The sequence below is a fragment of the Rhinoderma darwinii genome, chromosome 11 (genome assembly GCF_050947455.1).
Source record: "Rhinoderma darwinii isolate aRhiDar2 chromosome 11, aRhiDar2.hap1, whole genome shotgun sequence".
Classification (NCBI taxonomy): domain Eukaryota; kingdom Metazoa; phylum Chordata; class Amphibia; order Anura; family Rhinodermatidae; genus Rhinoderma; species Rhinoderma darwinii.
Genome location: NC_134697.1, coordinates 7,665,525 through 7,690,715, shown reverse-complemented (window position 1 = coordinate 7,690,715; position 25,191 = coordinate 7,665,525). Strand labels below are relative to the sequence as shown.

Here is a 25,191-nt window from a genome sequence, read left to right as displayed (position 1 = left end):
CAGCTGTACATATATAATTATATACAGAAGATGCCCAGGTTATACCAGCATGCTCCATATCACTATATACAAGAAGATGAATAACTTATACCAGCTGTACATATATAATTATATACAGAAGATGCCCAGGTTATACCAGCATGCTCCATATCACTATATACAAGACGATGTATAACTTATACCTGCTGTACATATATAATTATATACAGAATAAGCCCAAGTTATACCAGCATGCTCCATATCACTATATACAGGAAGATGTATAACTGATACCAGCTGTACATATATAATTATATACAGAAGATACCCAGGTTATACCAGCATAACCCATATCACTATATACAAGAAGATGTATAACTTATACCAGCTGTACATATATAAATATATACAGAAGATACCCAGGTTATACCAGCATGCTCCAGATCACTATATACAGGAAGATGTATAACATATACCAGCTGTACATATATGATTATATACAGAAGATACTCAGGTTATATCAGCATGCTCCATATCACTATATACAAGAAGATGTATAACTTATACCAGCTGTACATATATAATAATATACAGAAGATACCCAGGTTATACCAGCATGCTCTATATCACTATATACAAGAAGATGTATAACTTATACCAGCTGTACATATATAATTATATACAGGAGATACCCAGGTTATACCAGCGTGCTCCATATCACTATATACAAGAAGATGTATAACTTATACCAGCTGTACATGTATAATTATATACAGAAGATGCCCAGGTTATACCAGCATGCTCCATATCACTATATACAAGAAGATGTATAACTTATACCAGCTGTACTTATATAATTATATACAGAAGATACCCAGGTTATACCATCATGCTCCATATAACTATATACAAGAAGATGTATAACTTATACCAGCTGTACATATATAATTATATACAGAGGATTCCCGGGTTATACCAGCATGCTCCATATCACTATATACAAGAAGATATATAACTTATACCAGCTGTACATATATAATTATATACAGAAGATACCCAGGTTATACCAGCATGCTTCACATCACTATATACAAGAAGATGTATAACTTATACCAGCTGTACATATATAATTATATACAGAAGATACCCAGGTTATACCAGCATGCTCCATATTACTATATACAAGAAGATGTATAACTTATACCAGCTGTACATATATAATTATATACAGAAGATACCCAGGTTATACCTGCATGCTCCATATCACTATATACAAGAAGATATATAACTTATACCAGCTGTACATATATAATTATATACAGAAGATACCCAGGTTATACCAGCATGCTTCACATCACTATATACAAGAAGATGTATAACTTATACCAGCTGTACATATATAATTATATACAGAAGATACCCAGGTTATACCAGCATGCTCCATATTACTATATACAAGAAGATGTATAACTTATACCAGCTGTACATATATAATTAAATACAGAAGATACCCAGGCTATACCAGCATGCTCCATATCACTATATACAAGAATATATATAACTTATACCAGCTGTACATATATAATTATATACAGAATATACCCAGGTTATACCAGCATGCTCTATATCACTATATACAAGAAGATGTGTAACTTATACCAGCTGTACATATATAATTATATACAGGAGATACCCAGGTTACACCAGCATGCTTCATATCACTATATACAAGAAGATGTATAACTTATACCGGCTGTACATATATAATTATATACAGGAGATACCCAGGTTATACCAGCATGCTCCATATCACTATATACAAGAAGATGTATAACTTATACCAGCTGTACATATATAATTATATACAGAAGATACCCAGGTTATACCAGCACACTCCATATCACTATATACAAGAAGATGTATAACTTATACCAGCTGTACATATATAATTATATACAGAAGATATCCAGGTTATACCAGCATGCTCCATATCACTATATACAAGAAGATGTATAACTTATACCAGCTGTACATATATAATTATATACAGAATATACCCAGGTTATACCAGCATGCTCCATATCACCATATACAAGAAAATGTATAACTTATACCAGCTGTACATATATAATTATATACAGAATATACCCAGGTTATACCAGCATGCTCCATATCACCATATACAAGAAAATGTATAACTTATACCAGCTGTACATATATAATTATATACAGAAGATACCCAGGTTACACCAGCATGCTTCATATCACTATATACAAGAAGATGTATAACTTATACCGGCTGTACATATATAATTATATACAGGAGATACCCAGGTTATACCAGCATGCTCCATATCACTATATACAAGAAGATGTATAACTTATACCAGCTGTACATATATAATTATATACAGAAGATACCCAGGTTATACCAGCACACTCCATATCACTATATACAAGAAGATGTATAACTTATACCAGCTGTACATATATAATTATATACAGAAGATATCCAGGTTATACCAGCATGCTCCATATCACTATATACAAGAAGATGTATAACTTATACCAGCTGTACATATATAATTATATACAGAATATACCCAGGTTATACCAGCATGCTCCATATCACCATATACAAGAAAATGTATAACTTATACCAGCTGTACATATATAATTATATACAGAAGATACCCAGGTTATACCAGCATGCTCCATATCACTATATACAAGAAGATGTATAACTTATACCAGCTGTACATATATAATTATATATAGAAGATACCCAGGTTATACCAGCATGCTTCACATCACTATATACAAGAAGATGTATAACTTATACCAGCTGTACATATATAATTATATACAGAAGATACCCAGGTTATACCAGCATGCTCCATATTACTATATACAAGAAGATGTATAACTTATACCAGCTGTACATATATAATTATATACAGAAGATACCCAGGTTATACCTGCATGCTCCATATCACTATATACAAGAAGATGTATAACTTATGCCAGCTGTACATATATAATTATATACAGAAGATACCCAGGTTATACCGACATGCTCCATATCACTATATACAAGAAGATGTATAACTTATACCAGCTGTACATATATAATTATATACAGGAGATACCCAGGTTATACCAGCATGCTCCATATCAATATATACAAGAAGATGTATAACTTATACCAACTGTACATATATAATTATATACAGAAGATACCCAGGTTATACCAGCATGCTCCATATCACTATATACAGGAAGATGTATAACTTATACCAGCTGTACATATATAATTATATACAGAAGATACCCAGGTTATACCAGCATGCTCCATATCACTATATACAAGAAGATGTGTAACTTATACCAGCTGTGTATATATAATTATATACAGATGATACCCAGGTTATACCAGCATGCTCCATATCACTATATACAAGAAGATGTGTAACTTATACCAGCTGTGTATATATAATTATATACAGATGATACCCAGGTTATACCAGCATGCTCCATATCACTATATACAAGAAGATGTGTAACTTATACCAGCTGTGTATATATAATTATATACAGATGATACCCAGGTTATTCTTGATGACTGGGTTAGGAACTTTTTAATTACACACCTGTACATACATCATCTAACTTTACCTTGTGGCAAAAACTTCAGGAAAGCTGAGAGCTTGTCAGTATATATAATCGGTACATGCGTCAGTGCGTCTCTATAAAATTGACAGTGAAAACTCTAATTGTAAAATCCAGACTTTTTTATTACTGAAATCCGTTGGGCTCTTGTCCATGAAATGTGAACTGCGGCAGGGAAATTTTAACTTGAAATCCTACTCTGGTCTGGTTCACATCGCGTTTTAGCATGAAGATAGATCCCAACGTATACACTGAACATGTCCATTGGCCTCCGTCGACCTGGTATATGTCTGTACACCCTTTTTGTTTGGAGGATGGGATAATATAGTAACTAAATTTTTTCATCCTGAGGGATCCCTCAAAAAATACCGCGCGGCATATGTTCTTTTTAACATGGTCGCCTATGTGTGACAGATGCCACTGTATGGCATCCAATAGGGGTATATGTATACCTCAGGGAGTCGCGGAGTCCCCGACTAGAGCATCGGTAGTTGAAAGCCCCTGACATCACTGTCCATATACGGTACAGGCAGTGACATCAGGGGCTTCCACGGACAGCGCTTCAAGTAGCACTCTGCCTGGTGAGTTCGGCAAATCAACCTCCTGTATGCCTATATAGCGATGTGAACTAGATCTTAAAGGGGTTGTCTGACGACAACAACCCCTGTCCATATGCTCCATTAGGGACCCCACCTCTGTGTGCCAAAACACAGAGCCGATGCTACAGAGCTGTTCTGGTTTTCACGGACCCGCCGCGTCTATGCTTTTGAATTGTCCGCACATGTGCTCCATTTTCCCTGCAGCGCCGTCCTGAACAATGTAATAATAAAGTATATGAATATGTTATTATCTAATTATTATAAACCACACTAGACCTCCAGAGATATTAGATATTAACCCATAACTATTCAAGACCACCATGGATACTAGGTACTAACTGTTTAGCAACACCAGACCCCCATGAAATATTACTGGAATACTTTCATTAACCCCTTAACTACTGTAGGTGGCACCTGTGCAGTAATGAAACTGGCCATTGATTGGCAATATAGGGGAGAAGATAGGCTCCGATATTCTGCATTGGAGAGAAGCGTGTCTATCTGACAACTAAAGCGTTGAGTGCAAATAGCATTGGATGTGTTTCTTGATGCTTTTATTCAGGTAAAACAAGGTGTTCAGCACGTTATGACGTCTAAATTTATGGCTCCGGGATGTATGGCCCACCTGACATTTTGGGCTTCATTTTCCGCTCTATGACAGGGTGATGAAAAACGCATAAGCATGCATCATCCCGCCTTGGGGTGGTGCTGGGACTGTAAAAGAGTGTTTAGCCCACCAATTTATGTTCAGAATTGGGACGGAGACAGTGTGACCTGCGCTCTGCTTACCATATAGAGGAGAGGTGTTGTTGCAAAGAGGAGAATAAGATAAAATCTGCTTTGGAGGTGGATGGAAAAAAAAAAGACCAACTGTTTGGGAGCTGAAACTGAGGAGTCTGAGCTTGACTGGTGAGGATTGACCTAGTCAGTATCCATCGTAGGGCCAGGGGTGGCGACAGATCCTGAAGAGCGAGGAGGGGTGCTGTGTGTGGCCCCACTGTCTGGATAGCTGGGCTGGGGCGCAAAGGGAATGCAGAATAAACTGACCTAAGAGAGTGAGAGATGATCGGCAGTGGCGAGTAGTAGAGCAAGAGTAAGGGGAGAGTCCGTCCATGTGGAAACTTATAGGGCCCAAATTGAACCACCGGAACAAGGGGCAGTATGTCCAAAGTACGCAATAGCAGCCGCCATCTTGAGTCCTACTAAGCCCACTGTCAAAAAAACCATGTATCAAGTAGGGATGCCCTTGGCCCAACATCTGCCGATATAGAGAACAAGCCAGCCATTTTGTCAGCCGACGTCTGCGCCTCCTTTCTCCGTGATAACCCGGCGGGGTCTTCCATCTCCCACACTCCGCTACATATTCAAGAATGGTATATACACTACCGTTCAAAAGTTTAGGGTCACTTAGAAATTTCCTTATTTTTGCAAGAAAAGCACCGTTTTTTTCAATGAAGATAACATGAAATGAATCAGAAATCCACTCTATACATTGTTAATGTGGTAAATGACTATTCTAGCTGCAAACGTCTGGTTTTTAATGCAATATCTACATAGGTGTATAGAGGCCCATTTCCAGCAACCATCACTCCAGTGTTCTAATGGTACATTGTGTTTACTAACTGTGTTAGAATGCTAATGGATGATTAGGAAACACTTGAAAACCCTTGTGCAATTATGTTAGCACTGCTGTAAACAGTTTTGCTGTTTAGAGGAGCTATAAAACTGACCTTCCTTTGAGCTAGTTGAGAATCTGGAGCATTACATTTGTGGGTTCGATTAAACTCTCAAAATGGCTAGAAAACGAGAGCTTTCATGTGAAACTCGACAGTCTATTCTTGTTCTTAGAAATGAAGGTTATTCCATGCGAGAAATTGCCAAGAAACTGAAGATTTCCTACAACGGTGTGTACTACGCCCTTCAGAGGACAGCACACACAGGCTCTAACCAGAGTAGAAAGAGAAGTGGGAGGCCCCGCTGCACAACTGAGCAACAAGACAAGTACATTAGAGTCTCTAGTTTGAGAAATAGAGACTCTAATGTACTTGTCTTGTTGCTCAGTACTATTTGTTGCGGGTACTATTTAATGAAGCTGCCAGTTGAGGACCTGTGAGGCGTCTAGTTTGAGAAATAGACGCCTCACAGGTCCTCAACTGGCAGCTTCATTAAATAGTACCCGCAAAACGCCAGTGTCAACGTCTACAGTGAAGAGGCGACACCGGAATGCCGGCCTTCAGGGCAGAGTGGCAAAGAAAAAGCCATATCTGAGACTGGCTAATAAAAGGAAAAGATTAATATGGGCAAAAGCACAGACATTGGACAGAGGAAGATTGGAAAAAAGTGTTATGGACAGACGAATCGAAGTTTGAGGTGTTTGGATCACACAGAAGAACATTTGTGAGACGCAGAACAACTGAAAAGATGCTGGAAGAGTGCCTGACGCCATCTGTCAAGCATGGTGGAGGTAATGTGATGGTCTGGGGTAAAGTGGGAGATTTGTACAAGGTAAAAGGGATTTTGAATAAGGAAGGCTATCACTCCATTTTGCAACGCCATGCCATACCCTGTGGACAGCGCTTGATTGGAGCCAATTTCATCCTACAACAGGACAATGACCCAAAGCACACCTCCAAATGATGCAAGAACTATTTAGGGAAGAAGCCGGCAGCTGGTATTCTATCTGTAATGGAGTGGCCAGCGCAGTCACCAGATCTCACCCCCATAGAGCTGTTGTGGGAGCAGCTTGACCGTATGGTATGCAAGAAGTGCCCATCAAGCCAATCCAACTTGTGGGAGGGACTTCTGGAAGCATGGGGGGAAATGTCTCCCGATGACCTCAGCAAATTAACAGCTCGAATGCCAAAGGTCTGCAATGCTGGAATTGCTGCAAATGGAGCATTCCAAGACCAAAGCAAAGTCTGAAGGAGAAAATTATTATTTCAAATAAAAATCATTATTTCTAACCTTGTCAATGTCTTGACTATATTTTCTAGTAATTTTGCAACTCATTTGATAAATATAAGTGTCAGTTTTCATGGAAAACACAAAATTGTCTGGGTGACCCCAAACTTTTGAACGGTAGTGTGTATATATATATATATATATATATATATATATATATATATATATATATATATATATACCATACAATCCTCTGCACATACCTGTTATATGTAGATAAAGAACGGAGCTGTCCAAGCCCAGGTTGTTGTCGACTTGCACCAGGACTCGGAAGATGCCCACGTTCTGATAGACATGTTTGATACCATCTTCTGTGGCGCTAAGATTAGCGTAGGAAGCCGCAATCCCGTCACCGAACTCAACCTGGATGTTAGTTCTCTGAACATCTCCCTGAAGACAGAGGAACATTTGAGATAAGAATAAAGCCAACGAGGGAAAATAACCATGCAAATAACACTATACACAATAAGAACAACCTATGTGCCCTCTCATAGCGAACCTGTATTAAGAGGGAATGGTCGTAGTGGGGTGGAGAGAAATATGGGGGTTGGTAATGAAGGAAAAATTTAGAATAGGAGGGTAAAGGAGGTCCATGAAGGAAGAAAAGTAGTTTGGAAATGGGAATGAATGAAAAAATAAGGATAATGTAGGGAAGAAATTAGGAAATCGGTAAAGTATTCAAAGTGATAGACAGCAAAGAAGATCTGGAGAAGAAGACATTGAAGCAACAGAAGGATGGGGAAGAAATGAGAAGAAAACTATGAGATAGAAGGAAAAGAATCGTAATGAAAAGATATTAGGGAAATATGTAGGAGGATAGGAGGGGAACCGGGGTAAGTAGAGGATTATAGTAAAAAGGAATCAGGGAGGAAATATGAGAGAAGAGGAAATAATTGGAAGGGCAATGTGGGTTGGACTCAGTGGTGGAAATATACGGAGTGCAGAAGTTCTAGTCCCAACTGGGTTATTATGCCTGTAGTGGACATAAGCCCTTTTTCCCCATATGAGGATATCAGTACTATTAAACACATGTGACAGATTTAAAGGGATTGTCCAGAATTAGGGAAACATGGCCTCTTTCTTAAAAAAAACAGTGCCACACCTGTCTAAATGGTGTGTATGGTATTGCAGCTCATTGCCACCCACTTCAATGGAGCTTAAGGGTATGTGCACACACACTAATTACGTCCGTAATTGACGGACGTATTTCGGCCGCAAGTCCCGGACCGAACACAGTGCATTGAGCCGGGCTCCTAGCATCATACTTATGTACGATGCTAGGAGTCCCTGCCTCTCTGCAGGACAACTGTCCCGTACTGTAATCATGTTTTCAGTACGGGACAGTAGTTCCACGGAGAGGCAGGGACTCCTAGCATCGTACATAACTATGATGCTAGGAGCCCGGCTCCCTGCACTGTGTTCGGTCCACTACTTGCGGCCGAAATACGTCCGTCCATTACGGACGTAATTAGTGTGTGTGCACATACCCTAACTGCAATACAAGACACAACCCATGGACAGGTGTGGCACTGTTTCTCAAAAAAGCTGCCATATTTTTCAAATCTTGAACAACCTGTTAAAGAACATGATGCAAGAGTGGTGTCCAGGATCAAGTGCAAGGTGAGCGAACCATTAATTCTGTATGTACTAGCGAAAAGGAGACCTTCTTATCAACCTATATGATTTGCTAAACTATAGAAAATTATATAAAATTGGTCCAGCAGAGACAACCTAGGAGAGCGACCCTCGAGACTATAAGCGGAAGAAGTCACCTAAGAGACCACAAGTGAAGAAGTCACCTAAGAGACCACAAGTGAAGAAGTCACCTAAGAGACCACAAGTGAAGAAGTCACCTAAGAGATCACAAGTGAAGAAGTCACCTAAGAGACCACAAGTGAAGAAGTCACCTAAGAGACCACAAGTGAAGAAGTCACCTAAGAGACCACAAGTGAAGAAGTCACCTAAGAGAACACAAGTGAAGAAGTCACCTAAGAGACCACAAGTGAAGAAGTCAAAGAGACCACAAGTGAAGATGTCACCTAAGAGACCACAAGTGAAGAAGTCACCTAAGAGAACACAAGTGAAGAAGTCACCTAAGAGACCACAAGTGAAGAAGTCAAAGAGACCACAAGTGAAGATGTCACCTAAGAGACCACAAGTGAAGAAGTCACCTAAGAGATCACAAGTGAAGAAGTCACCTAAGAGACCACAAGTGAAGAAGTCAAAGAGACCACAAGTGAAGATGTCACCTAAGAGACCACAAGTGAAGAAGTCACCTAAGAGATCACAAGTGAAGAAGTCACCTAAGAGACCACAAGTGAAGAAGTCACCTAAGAGACCACAAGTGAAGATGTCACCTAAGAGACCACAAGTGAAGAAGTCACCTAAGAGACCACAAGTGATGAAGTCACCTAAGAGGCCACAAGTGAAGAAGTCACCTAAGAGGCCACAAGTGAAGAAGTCACCTAAGAGACCACAAGTGAAGAAGTCACCTAAGAGGCCACAAGTGAAGAAGTCACCTAAGAGACCACAAGTGAAGAAGTCACCTAAGAGGCCACAAGTGAAGAAGTCACCTAAGAGATCACAAGTGAAGAAGTCACCTAAGAGGCCACAAGTGAAGAAGTCACCTAAGAGATCACAAGTGAAGAAGTCACCTAAGAGACCACAAGTGAAGAAGTCACCTAAGAGACCACAAGTGAAGAAGTCACCTAAGAGATCACAAGTGAAGAAGTCACCTAAGAGACCACAAGTGAAAAAGTCACCTAAGAGACCACAAGTGAAGAAGTCACCTAAGAGACCACAAGTGAAGAAGTCACCTAAGAGGCTACAAGTGAAGAAGTCACCTAAGAGACCACAAGTGAAGAAGTCACCTAAGAGATCACAAGTGAAGAAGTCACCTAAGAGGCCACAAGTGAAGAAGTCACCTAAGAGACCACAAGTGAAGAAGTCACCTAAGAGACCACAAGTGAAGAAGTCACCTAAGAGACCACAAGTGAAGAAGTCACCTAAGAGGCCACAAGTGAAGAAGTCACCTAAGAGACCACAAGTGAATAAGTCACCTAAGAGACCACAAGTGAAGAAGTCACCTAAGAGGCTACAAACGAACAGCAGAGACTTCATGATCACAGACTTTTGCGCCGTCTCACAGTCAAGACATGCTCGGAATTACCGTGGACGCCGTATTTTCAAAACACGTTCATTAATTGTTCTACTCCATGAAAGCGCAACATTCTTTACTTCACTTCTATTTTCCTTAGAAATAATTTTTGGTCTTTGATTTTATTTTTATAGAACAATTTTCATATACAGTCATGCCCTGAATACCCTGATTAATGCCCCTCCCCCTTCATGTTTTTTAGCTTGTTGGGGGATATTGCACCTATACATTGTCACGCCCGGCTACATCTCAGCTGTTTAATGCTGCAGCAATGCAGAGACATTTTATATGATTGCAGTAGAAATAATAAAGGATTTCTGTGCATGAATGTCAATATGAAATAATAACTTCCCGCTTTTATTATTGGTTATGCTCACGGGTTGCCAAGAACAAGAATGACTTTTCTTCCCCAGCGCCGCATATTTTAATTGGAGCGCCGATATGGAAAAATAATTATTTATTGATATTAAAAATTATAGATTTGTTCTCCTGTTACGTTATTGATTATCAAAGCACCTAAAATATTCCTGAAAAAGCCAAATTATATTTTTGGAAATAAACTTTATGCTTTCATCAGTGTTATACGAGCGAAGTAAAAGTTATAAAATATTCAGAACACCGGAGCAGCGAAGATGCTTATAACCCGACCAGATCCAGAAATGTCTCACTAATAATGTAACTAAGAAACTGTCCATAGAACAGCCCTGAAGACTTCCCAAATATCCAAGTGTCACCCCAAGTGTCAGTGTCATCATACTGTACCCCAAGTGTCAGTGTATCATCCTGTACTCCAAGTGTCAGTGTACCCCAAGTGTCAGTGTATCATCTTGTACCCCAAGTGTCAGTGTCATCATCCTATACCCCAAGTGTCAGTGTATCATTATCCTCTACCCCAAGTGTCAGTGTATCATTATCCTGTACCCCAAGTGTCGTCATTATCCTGCACCCCAAGTGTCAGTGTATCATTATCCTTTACCCCAAGTGTCAGCGTGTCATTATCCTGTACCCCAGATGTCAGTGTATCATTATCCCGTACCCCAAGTGTCAGTGTATCATTATCCTCTACCCCAAGTGTCAGCGTGTCATTATCCTGTACCCCAAGTGTCAGTGTATCATTGTCCTCTGCCCGATGTGTCATTGTATCATTATCCTGTTCCCCAAGTGTCAGTGTCATTATCCTGTACCCCAAATGTCAGTGTCATTATCCTGTCCCCAAATGTCAGTGTAATATTATCCTGTACCCCAAGTGTCAGTGTGTCATTATCCTGTTCCCCAAGTGTCAGTGTCAATATCCTGTACCACAAGTGTCAGCGTCACTATCCTGTACCCCGAATGTCAGTGTATCATTATCTTGTACCCCAAGTGTCAGTGTACCCCAAGTGTCAGTGTATCATTATCCCGTACCCCAAGTGTCAGCGTGTCATTATCCTGTACCCCAAGTATCAGTGTAATTTTCCTGTACCCCAAGTGTCAGCGTATCATTATCCTGTACCCCAAGTGTCAGTGTATCATTATCCTGCACCCCAAGTGTCAGTGTATCATTATCCTGTACCCCAAGTGTCAGTGTATCATTATCCGGTACCCCAAGTGTCAGTGTATCATTATCCTGTACCCCAAGTGTCAGCGTATCATTATCCTGTACCCCAAGTGTCAGTGTCATTGTTCTGCACCCCAAGTGTCAGTGTATCATTATCCTGTACCCCAAGTGTCAGCGTATCATTATCCGGCACCCCAAGTGTCAGTGTATCATTATCATGTACCCCAAGTGTCAGTGTATTATTATCCTGCACCCCAAGTGTCAGTGTATCATAATCCCGTACCCCAAGTGTCAGTGTATCATTATCCTGTACCTCAAGTGTCAGTGTACCCCAAGTGTCAGTGTATCATTATCCCGTACCCCAAGTGGCAGCGTGTCATTATCCTGTACCCCAAGTGTCAGTGTAATTTTCCTGTACCCCAAGTGTCAGTGTATCATTATCCTGTACCCCAAGTGTCAGTGTATCATTATCCTGCACCCCAAGTGTCAGTATATCATTATCCTGTACCCCAAGTGTCAGCGTATCATTATACTGTACCCCAAGTGTCAGTGTCATTGTTCTGCACCCCAAGTGTCAGTGTATCATTATCCTGCACCCCAAGTGTCAGTATATCATTATCCTGTACCCCAAGTGTCAGCGTATCATTATACTGTACCCCAAGTGTCAGTGTCATTGTTCTGCACCCCAAGTGTCAGCGTCATTATCCTGCACCCCAAGTGTCAGTGTATCATAATCCCGTACCCCAAGTGTCAGTGTATCATTATCCTGTACCCCAAGTGTCAGTGTACCCCAAGTGTCAGTGTATCATTATCCCGTACCCCAAGTGTCAGCGTGTCATTATCCTGTACCCCAAGTGTCAGTGTAATTTTCTTGTACCCCAAGTGTCAGTGTATCATTATCCTGTACCCCAAGTGTCAGTGTATCATTATCCGGCACCCCAAGTGTCAGTATATCATTATCCTGTACCCCAAGTGTCAGCGTATCATTATACTGTACCCCAAGTGTCAGTGTCATTGTTCTGCACCCCAAGTGTCAGTGTATCATTATCCTGCACCCCAAGTGTCAGTGTATCATTATCCTGTACCCCAAGTGTCAGCGTATCATTATCCTGTACCCCAGGTGTCTGTGTATTATTATCCTGCACCCCAAGTGTCAGTGTCATTATCCTGCACCCCAAGTGTCAGTGTCATTATCCTGCACCCCAAGTGTCAGTGTCATTATCCTGCACCCCAAGTGTCAGTGTCATTGTTCTGCACCTCTAATGTATATATTTCACATTTTAAAATACTATATTTTTGCATTGCTCAGAGTGCAGCTTTTTATTATTATTATTATTATTATTATTATTATGAATAAACCCAGCTTCATGTGAAAGCAATAATATAATAATGGCGCAGTCGCACTTGGCACGCCAGCACCAGCTATATGTAGTCTAGAAAGTAAATTTTCTTCTGAATATTTTGATCCTGGATTGTGTGACTTTCTCTGATGGGAAATATTAGATGAGATAAATAAAGCCCACACATACTGCCCATAGGTCTGTGTAATAACAGTGTGCCCTCGTGAAAATTCCTCTATACTTCCTCCTGTCACATCCTATTTTCTACATTTTACTGTCAGTTCTAAGTCTCGGAGCTGCAGACTCGGCTCCTTTGCACAAATATTAATCTGTTTCTGTATTCACATTAATCTTAATTCCCTCCACTACATAATTGGTAATCTCAGGCTACTATTTCTCAGTACAGTAATTGGTCATTGATTAGTGAGTCTGGCCGCATAAATAACAGCTGTGAGGACAATGAGGCTCCCTCCCCCGCACAGCGCCTCATGTACGGCAGCGCTCAGTGCCTTATTTCACTTGTCTTATGCAATTCTGTATCATCCACCGTGATATTCCCGATGACCACGGAGATAACCTGCTGAAAATGAACTCGCTGTCACTGGACGGTAACGGTTAATCATTTCATGACATTAGGATTATTAGGCTATAATCAGTACCGCACAGTTAGACATGCAAAGCATTCTGGGTACAATCAGCTGTAGAATAAAGCCCACCACTCTCTGTCTTCTACTCTCAGTTAAAACTACTCCATAATCTGTCTCTGCCATTAGAATGAATGGACTGAGCTGCAATACCAGCGACAGCCACATAGTGGCGCTGTTTCTAGAAAAGAAAAAAAAATCAACCCTTTTATTCTTAAAGGGGTTGTAGAGGGTTGGAAAAGTATGGCTGTTTTTTTTTTTTTTTCTTTATAGTGCCACACCTGTCCACAGGTTGTGTGTGGTATTGCAGCTCAGCCTCATTTACATCTCTTTGGAGAATATAGACAATGCACGGTCTTTATAAGCCATACCTCCTCTAATTGTAGTACAAACGTAACATTGTGTCCTTGCTCTGCGGTCAACTTTCCATCCAATGTTGTGACTCGGAGACCATGTGGAGCTTTGCCCGGACACTGCTGAGGTTTTGCTGTGTATCGTTCTCGAACACCATCTGTGCAGTTGTTGGATACAACCTTTCTATAACTGAAACAGCATAGAACAATACATGAAGATACATACAATACAGATCCATCGAGCTGAGAAGAAAACACTCTACAGGGAGGACTTCCAAACATGGTCCAACCTTTCATTTCTAGAAGAGATTCTGCCTTAGGAATTGGGACAGCTGGTGTGTGACTACAAAATCAGACTACACATGGTTTCTGTGTAGTCTGTTGCCATGGAGACATAATCAAGACTTATTGCAGTTGCTAAATTTTTTATTCTAGACACATTGGGAAAATAAAAAATTGTCTACGAAGGTGGACACAACTTTAACAACATTAAACAAGAACGCGCTATTGTACAAAAACGGGGGCGGGAAGTCCCAAATACGGGACTGAATAATAAATTGCACCCATGCCCCTCCCCACTATGAGCCTTCTTAGCCAGTTGCTAGAACCAAGATGGATCACATGACACATGCTGCCCAATTCTGTTTCTAAGAGGGGAGGGTCCCCTCCTAATAAGTCCCCAAATGACCCTTGTGTTGGGTTGTTTGGTGAGGATAATCACACTTTTAGATTTTCTAATCTCAAGATAGAACGTAACATGTTCCCAACCCTGACAACTCTCTATGTCTCTGTCCTTCACTGGTAAACCCCAAAGAGAGTGAAGTAGTCAGACTATTGTCAGGTTCACGGTTTTCAAAAATGTGTAATACTCCCTAAGATTAAAGGGGTATTTGGAGATAGCTGAGTGCAGTGTTCGGCTTTTTCCGGCACTTCCATAGAGAATGAATGGAGCGACAGTGCGCATGAGCGACCTGCCGCTCGGTTCAAACTTGGGGTTCGAGCAACTTCGGGCTCCCATTCCTGTAAACGGTGGGGGTCTGAGGTGTTGGACACCCACCGATCAGCAAGTTACCCCTTCCCCTACAGATAGGGGGTAACTTGTTGTAACCGGAATACCCCTTTAAATTAAAAAGAACTCGGCACCTGCTATGACTGAATACAATGCTCCTGGGTAGTTTTCTCTATCTATACTGTAGAATAGTAAAGCAGGGCGCACCTGGGTATCAATGTATTTCTGGGAAGTTAATCAGGCTCTGTTCACACTGTGTTTGCATTGTACTTTTGGCGTAGGCTTAGGAAAATCTCCAGGCACATATGCCGAATGTATCCTTAGGGCCGCCTCGACCAGACGTATAGTAAAAACCTTCATACATCAGGGGGGTTATAATTTGCAATATCTTTTTTTTACTGTATTCGGCCCCACGACTGCAGAGTTCATCCGTAATTACGGACCCATTCACTTTTATTGCCCACGGACACTTTCCTGTGTATTTACGGGAAGGTGACGGTGCCATAGAAAGTCTCCGCAAAAGATAGGACACGTCCTATTTTTTTCTTTTATACGGACAATGCTCCCATACTATAGTGGCCGGCTGTGCCCGTAATCATGAACAGTGATTATAGGCATGATCGTGTGTAGGGGGCCTAAGATAGTGGATTCGAATACGTTATTCAATACCGAGGCATCCAGTAATTATATATATATACACACACACCGCGTGGTATACATTTTGTTTTTACAACGGGACCCTATGGGCTATATATCTGACTGAAGGCTCAGACGCTGTGCGAGTTTAAACATAAAATAAAACAAACCATACAATACAGTCACAATAATGACCTATGTGCGGAGTTTTACTTACCCGGTGCTGTTCAAGTAACTTTGCCCGAGACTGCAATCTTTGGACAAGGACGATGGGTTGTACCAAAACGCTGGCAGGCACTGACCGTTACTGTGTCGTTCATAACCATAATCACTAAAAGCAGAGAGGCGAATGTTCAGTGAAGAATTACAACACATAAGTGACAACTCAAGATTTGAACTTTTTCGCTTCATTATTGATTTTTACTTATTTGCTGATAATTCTGGAAGAACCTGTAAAATGGAGACTTCCAGCCCAGCTCCAACACAACTATCCATCACTGCACCCTCCGCCTGATTGTCTATCCAGCCCTGGTCATCTTTTATGTATATTGTAGTCACTTCTACAGAGTTTGCCCTCCCGGCTGCATCTGATCAGACTCCATCTTGAATTTTACATTTTACCCTGTTTCTCTACTACTGTGCTTTGCTATCAATCCCATCATGCCTCAGTACAGATCACATGAAAAGCTACAGCCAATACCATCTCTGCCTGCTAGGGAGGACAGTGTGATTATCCTTCCTTCAATATTCTCCTATATACGATAAGAGATAATGCGGCAGATTTATTAATGAGGTCTAATATTTAGACTGCGTACCAGGGAGTCAGAATATGCGCCAAATTTATCACAGTGGCGCTCGCTGTATGATAGTTTTGATGCATCTTGTAAGACATGTTAGGCACCTTTCTCTTTCTTACACCACCTCTTGGTTGGCTTAATTGATGCCAGTTTTTTGCATTCAATTTTTAGTGCAATTTTTCCGCACGTCGGAACAATTTTAATCCATCCCCCTTTTCACAAAGCCACACCCCCTTTTCTAGACACTTTTGAATTGTATCTAGTGAGACGCAAACATCTGTTCTTGTTGGTACCAATCAATAATAAATTAGTTTAAACTGATTTGCTCCATATAAAAGACGCAACCGAGGCAAGAATTCTGGCGCAAGAATAATAGTAAATCTGTCCCTATAAGTAGAGAGCCAGGGAGGCTGAACTGTGATGTTTTCAATTATAACCGTGTGACAGGAGCCTGGCCAATCATCAGCAGTAAGGTTCTGTTCACATCACATTAAGTGAACACGTTTGGCGTATGCGGTGGAAAAGCTCCTGATGCCTCACTGAACATAGCCATAGACCTCCCATTCAATTAAAAACGGCCACAAGAGTATTGACCTCCTCTGGGCTTGTATGTGTAGGCATACCTTTTATTTTTACTGTATAGGAAATTGCAGCAGACTGCGCTCTCCTATACAGTGGGCCACCACAAAAAAAACATATACCGCACAGTATAATTTTTTTTCCATTGTGGCCAATAGACTAGATATGTCCCTGTCTGGCTACACAGTGGCGTACTTCGGAGCCTTACAACTGAAGGCTCTGGCAAGATGTAAACAAAGCTTTATACCCCCCCCCCCCGTGGAGTGCGTAGATGGAACAGTCCATGTAATGACATCATACAGGAAGTTCTGGTGCCTGTATGAGTGACACCGTTTTATCCCCATTGACTTAAGCAATGGTCGCAGTGTGATATAAAATGATCAGAGCAGCAAGAAGATAAACATGTAAGAGACAAACACATGTAATTCCCTAATGGAACACATGGCAAACATTAGTACTTGTCGGAATTTCCTTTAAGTGATAGGTTTGGGTTGACTTGTATCCATTAAATGAAAACCGCAGCCTTGTCAGGTGGACATTATATTGGGACAGCAGTTGAATGAGACTTTACACTAAGTTCTAAGCTGGATCCTCAGTAGAGGTGAATTTCCAGTGTTGAGAGGTGGAAGAAGAAGGGAATTCCAGAGAAGGAGAGAAACTTGGGAAGAGTCCTGGACCCAAGAGTGTGGATCAGAGAGCAGATAAGGCTGATAGAGAGGAGGAGATCTTGGGCAGGGCAGAGGTTGCGTTCCATTGTGTTAATTTAGAGTAGAGGGTTTTCCCACTCACTCACCCATGACGTAATAAGAGCAACAACCGCCATTTTGGTAGTCTCATGTATGAAATGCTTAAAGTCTTCAGGAAGTAATGAGGGTTTGGAGGTGAGGTCCTACAATGGCATGCAACATTGCTTTACATGGAGACTGTTGCATTTATATAATGGTTGAAGGCTATCCACTTCAATAGAGGAGCAATTCGGGAGACCTGGTATTGAACTGCTCGGATGTTTCCGTAACTCCCAAATGAATGGAGAGGACCAAGCACCAGAATGGCAGGACCCCTGTTGTCAACATAGGTACGGGTCCCCCAGCTGGAATCCACATCTGTCCGACATTTATGGTATATCCTGTGGATTTGCCATAAATGTCTTGGATAGAAATAACCCTTTAAGTTGTCATCAAAGTACAAGTTCTTGCACAAAACTTTTATCGTTTTCCTTGAAGTTGTGAGGCCGAGTGAATCCGAGCATTTCTCAGCCACGCAGTCTACATAATAGCATTTATCGAGAAATTACTAAAGCAAGAATCTCTGGCACAGTAACGCGGTGCCCGGGGGGACTCAATAATGTCATTGTAACAGCGAGTTTTACTGGTGACTGTCTGCAGACTGCTGGAGGGATTAGAACACAATATTTTATTTCTCAAATTACACTCCACACAAGACAGCGGAGCGTACAGGATACCTTTAATTCACCATTGATTTGATAGACTTCAAATGATACAGAGAAACAGTGGAACCAAACCACATTATGCGAAAACATTTATCTTGCATTTCGTTTTGTTCTCTTCTTTACGAGACTCCTCTTTAAGGGCGGGTTCACACGTGGCGGAATTTCACTTAAATTCCGCTGCGGACACTCCGCAGCGTTAATCCGCAGCGGAGCCGTTTCTCCATTGACTTTCACTTTAATTTAGCAGTGTTCGTTTAGACGATGCGTACAATTCCGCTGCGGAGCATAGGCTGCGGAGCGGAATTTGGTGTCCGCAGCATGCTCTGTCTGTTGCGGAGCAGTGGCGGACTCATGGCGGAATTTCTCCATTGACTTCAATGGAGAGTCAAAATTCCGCAATGAAGTCCGCAGATCTTATGTGTGCTGCGGAGCGTATTGGTTTTACTACCATGACATTTCTTCATTCTGGCTGGACCTATGTATTTCTAGGTCTACAGCCAGACTGAGGAAGTCAATGGGGCTCCCGTAATGACGGGAGCGTTGCTAGGAGACGTCTGTAAATAGTCACTGTCCAGGGTGCTGAAAGAGTTAAGCGATCGGCAGTAACTGTTTCTGCACCCGGGACAGTGACTACCGATCTCAATATACATGTATCTGTAAAAAAACATATAAGTTCATACTTACCGAGAACTCCCTGCGTCTGTCTCCAGTCCGGCTTCCCAGGATGACGTTTCAGTGTAAGTGACGGCTGCAGCCAATCACAGGCCAAGCACAGGCTGCAGCGGTCACATGGACTGGCGCGTCATCCAGGGAGGTCGGGCTGGATGCCGAAAGAGGGACGCGTCACCAAGACAACGGCCGGTAAGTATGAAATTATTTTACTTTCACTAGGGAAAGTGCTGTCCCTTCTCTCTATCCTGCACTGATAGGGAGAAGGGAAGCACTTTTCCCGCAGTCCGCAGCAGCTAGTCCGCATCAATTTACTGCACATTTTGTGCAGATCCGCAGCAGAATCTGCAACGCAGATTCTGTGCGGCATTGATGCGGACAGTTGCGGAGGAAATCCGCCACGTGTGGTCATGCCCTTAAGGTTCTCTCAGGAAGGTTATCTATAAGATGCTCATGAAGGGGTTAAACTTGAGGGCGTTAAGAGCACTGCCCACTATACAGCGCCAAGACGGTCATCTATAATATGATGATGACAATAAGGGTTAGTTCTGCTTCTAAATGAGAAGTGGAGACAATTGTCTCAAGTCTATACAATGTTCTGAGATAAATGTAGCCACTGCACAGATCTCTCCGGTGGTTTGCTACAATGTATCAGTCTGGAGCCCAGGTTGTTCAGCTCACACAGCATTGTCTAGACTGATACAATGTATCCACTTCTCAACTGAGGGCAGAATAGGTATGTACAGGTTTGCTGCCTCTGAATGTAAATAATAATGTTCTCATTCAGTGACAGCAAGGAAATATCTTAAAATGGTGAGAAATTGAGACACAAATTATATTAGAACGTTGTAAAGAAGAGTTTAAGTATTATTCACTCAAAACCGGAAAACCTCTTTAAAGATGCAGTGACCATACAGACAAGAAGATAATTTTTTAATTTTTTTTTTTTTTTTTGGGTGGGGGGGCTGTATACTGAGGTATACTGGGGTAGAACATTGTGAGAGGACACTCAGCATCTTCAAGATGCAATTTTATGGGAGTCATAAAGATGCCCATGGTTAAAGTGCCATGTCTTGCCATAATAATATTACTATAATTACATAACATTCACATGAAGTCCCACCAGTTCTGTATTATGGAGCCATAGGCGCTGCGTGTGTCGCCATGTGGTGTAACCGTAAGGATCTGTATTCTCCCATAGAGACAATGGTTCTAATAATGATCACCCCTGTAATATGGCATCTCCTAAACCATGGTATTTAAAGGGATATTCACATCCTAGATATTTATGGTATGTCCACAGGATTCACATCTCTGGGACCCGCACCTCCAGAACAAGGGTCCCACAACCCCACTCCCGCATGGTGAAGCGGCCGACACAGGCATAAAATAACTGAACAGGTGGCTGCGCATGTCTGTGTCTCTCTCCATTCGTTTTTATGGGACTGACAAGCGTGCCAACTCCGCCTGAATGCGGCAACTTGGCTGTTTCCATAACTTTTATAAAAACGTATGGGAAGAGCCTCACATTTGCGTGGCCATCTCTCCGGTCATTCTATGCCTGGATGCATTGGCCACCTAACTAATGATAGGTGTGAGCCAGATGTGGGACCAGCACCCAACACAAATTTATTTGATCTAATGTGCATATGTCATAAATGTCTATGATGGGAATTTCCCTTTAAATGTGTGTCCCTCCTGTGTGTGCGGCCACTTCTCCATTCATTCTCCGCCTGATAGCGTCATCGTTCTGGTGATAGGTACGGTTTCCAGAGGGTATGCACAAATGTCTATGATGGGAATACCCCTTTAAATGTGGGTCCACCCTTGTGTGCGGCCACTTCTCCATTCATTCTCCACCTGAATGCGTCATCGTTCTGGTGATTGGTGCAGGTACCAGAGGGTATGCATAAATGTCTATGATGGGAATACCCCTTTAAATGTGGGTCCACCCTTGTGTGCGGCCACTTCTCCATTCATTCTCCACCTGCATGCGTCATCGTTCTGGTGATAGGTGCAGGTACCAGAGGGTATGCATAAGTGTCTATGATGGGAAGACCCCTTTAAATGTGAGTCCATCTATCGTAAACTAATATCTTTTGAGAAAACTGTATGACAACCAATATGGCCACCATGACAGACCCCATAGTCGTAGTTGTAGAGAGCAGAAGGTTGTATCACTGTAAAAGATGCGGTGACAACCCCTAAGGAAGCTGAAATGTCGTCCATATTGGTTGTCCCCAACCTTCCCAGAAATATAAATCAATAAGAAATGTGGCAGTGCCAGATGCAGATACTCCGCTACGGCACGGATGAGCCGCTAGTGCCTGTGTAAACAATGATGGGCCACTAAATACTGTTGGCCCTTCATTCTGCTAATATGGGGTTCAACTCCCACCAATCAAACATTGATGGCCTATCCTAAGAAAACCCCTTTAAGGATCAGACTGCATTTATATCCGATCCCCTCCCCCCAAGTTTCCATTATAGTTTCTGTGGCTCTGTTCAATTTGAGGGTGACAACTCCTGACACATGGACGATCATACAAGTCCCTTTTTTATTTGAATTAATGTCCGTCACCTTGATGTTACATCTGGTATTCAGCAATGTGAGATCTCCGCACTACAGTTTGATTTAAAGGGGATTTATTGGAGTAGATAGAAGTGGGATATTACCAGACACCATGTCACTGTGGGATTTGTTGAGACTCATGTAACCGATGTTCTTGTTTTATACTTCCAGCACAGTATTATAAAGATTTATACTGCAGTGCGGGGTGTGGGGTTTAGTCGCTGACTAGCCTGAAAGATGGGACAAGGGGTCTGGATCAATTAATCTCAAGCATATTATAGTCTGTATCCCACCTGTAATATATGTACACAAAGGAGTAACTTAAAGCTCCGAGACCCCAAATCCAAAATCTATAATATGGCCCCTCACCTGCCATGTGCCATTTATAACACTGGTGTCACCTTATGTGGCAGAGGGTCCTTGGGGCCCCTTAAGGCACTAGGGTCTGGATGTGACAGCTACTTCTGCACCACTATAGTTACACCCCGGTCTGGCATTATTATGTAGTCACTGCAATGGACTTTTATGTAGATACTGGTTAAGATTGGCTGCAGGACTGCTGCTAATCAATGATTTCTGTTATCTCTGCATTACTAGGCAATACCTTTTGGTCTGGTTATGGTTATAATTTAGCTTTGCTTGGGTAATTAGGGTGGAGTACTTTTTTTGGGCTTATATATACTTCAGGTCTGGAGTAATCAGGGGCTGGATATACTGTTTGTGGCATGTGCTAAACTCTTTCCAGATTCTAGTTGGTGACTTTGTTCTTGTCTATGTGTTTGTTTGTACTGTGAGACTTGTTGGTCCTCTGAGAGATCTAGTTTTTGTATAGTGGTTTCATGTGTATCCTGGGATCAGTAGTTTCACTGGTTTGTTTGCATTTCCTGTGTGTTTGGTCTGCTGCCAAGCTGTTGCCTTCCCCTGCTGTGGGATAGTATTCAGATAGAGTCAGTGAGTGCTGTTAATTCTTGTCCACTGTCTATTCATCTGTTAACTGCTTACATGCTATTCATATGCCATCTACTCCATTTATGCATCGTCTCCATCTTCTACTACCTTCAGTATTCGGTTCCAATCATCCACTGGTAAGTTACTCGTGCCTTTTGTTTTCTGTCAGCGTTGACGCGTGCTTCACCCATGTGATAGCGATTGTCTGGTATTGTAGTCTTGAGCACCACTAGCGGCATAACAATACTGCATGTCACTGTTATTTGCACTTTGAATGGCACAGTTAGTTAGGCACTGTATGGCAGTATTATGCAGTACTTTCACGTAGCCACCATATGGCAGTATTATGTAGGAATTGTATGGCAGTATTATGTAAGCATTGTATGGCAATATTATGTGGGCACTGTATTCGTACTACTATGTGGGCATTATATGGCAGTATTATGTGGGCACGGTATGGTATTATTATGTAAGCATTGTATGGCAGCAATATGTGGGCACTGTATGGTACTACTATGTAGGCATTGTATGGCAGTACTATGTGGGCACTATATGGTGTTAATTTGTAGGTGCTGTATGACAGCAATATGTGGGCACTGTATGCTATTATTATGTAGGCACTGTATGGCAGCAATATGTGGGCACTTTATGGTACTAATATGTAGGCATTGTATGGCAGTATTATGTGGGCACTATATGCTATTACTTTGTAGGCATTGTCTGGCAGTATTATGTGGGCACTGTATGCTATTACTTTGTAGGCGTTGTCTGGCAGTATTATGTGGGCACTGTATGGTATTATGTAAGCATTGTATGGCAGTATTATGTGGGCACTGTATAGTATTATTATGTAAGCATTGTATGGCAGTATTATATGGGCACTGTATGCTATTATTATGTAGGCATTGTATGGCAGTATTATGTGGGCACTGTATGCTATTATTATGTAGGCATTGTATGGCAGTATTATGTGGGCACTGTATGCTATTATTATGTAAGCATTGTATGGCAGTATTATGTGGGTACTGTATGGTATTATTAAGTAAGCATTGTATGGCAGTAATATGTGGGCACTGTATGCTATTATGTAAACATTGTATGGCAGTATTATGTGGGCACTGTATGGTATTATTATGTAAGCATTGTATGGCAGTATTATATGGGCACTGTCTGGTATTATGTAAGCATTGTATGCCAGTATTATGTGGGTACTGTATGGTATTATTATGTAAGCATTGTATGGCAGTATTATGTGGGCACTGTATGGTATTATGTAAGCATTGTATGGCAGTATTATGTGGGCACTGTATGGTATTATTATGTAAGCATTGTATGGCAGTATTATGTGGGCACTGTATGGTATTATGTAGGCATTGTATGGCAGTATTATGTGGGCACTGTATGGTATTATTATGTAAGCATTGTATGGCAGTATTATGTGGGCACTGTGTGGTATTATTATGTAAGCATTGTATGGCAGTATTATGTGGGCACTGTATGGTATTATGTAAGCATTGTATGGCAGTAATATGTTGGCACTGTATGGTATTATGTAAGCATTGTATGGCAGTAATATGTGGGCACTGTATGCTATTATTATGTAAGCATTGTATGGCAGTATTATGTGGGCACTGTATGGTATTATTATGTAAGCATTGTATGGCAGTATTATATGGGCACTGTATGGTATTATGTAAGCATTGTATGCCAGTATTATGTGGGTACTGTATGGTGTTATTATGTAAGCATTGTATGGTAGTATTATGTGGGCAGTGTATGGTATTATGTAAGCATTGTATGGCAGTATTATGTGGGCACTGTATGGTATTATTATGTAAGCATTGTATGCCAGTATTATGTGGGCAGTGTATGCTATTATTATGTAGGCATTGTATGGCAGTATTATGTGGGCACTGTATGGTATTATTATGTAGGCATTGTATGGCAGTATTATGTGGGCACTGTATGCTATTATTATGTAGGCATTGTATGGCAGTATTATGTGGGCACTGTATGCTATTATTATGGAGGCATTGTATGGCAGTATTATGTGGGCACTGTATGCTATTATTATGTAGGCATTGTATGGCAGTATTATGTGGGCACTGTATGGTATTATGTAAGCATTGTATGGCAGTATTATGTGGGCACTGTATGGTATTATTATGTAGGCATTGTATGGCAGTATTATGTGGGCACTGTATGCTATTATTATGTAGGCGTTGTATGGCAGTATTATGTGGGCACTGTATGGTATTATGTAGGCATTGTATGGCAGTATTATGTGGGCAC

General features: G+C 41.4%; 1 protein-coding gene across 3 annotated transcripts in view; it reads right to left on the bottom strand.

Annotated features, from left to right (window-relative positions):
• The window catches only part of SORCS1 (sortilin related VPS10 domain containing receptor 1), a 536,576-nt gene that overhangs the window by 47,705 nt on the left and 463,680 nt on the right, over positions 1 to 25,191 (bottom strand). For all 3 annotated transcript variants that reach the window (XM_075842830.1, XM_075842831.1, XM_075842832.1), the window contains exons 17-19: positions 16,102 to 16,215; positions 14,258 to 14,429; positions 7,412 to 7,598 (exon numbers count right to left, since the gene is read on the bottom strand). In XM_075842830.1, the coding sequence (XP_075698945.1) occupies positions 7,412 to 7,598; positions 14,258 to 14,429; positions 16,102 to 16,215 (473 nt within the window). The remainder of the gene's footprint in view (positions 1 to 7,411; positions 7,599 to 14,257; positions 14,430 to 16,101; positions 16,216 to 25,191) is intronic.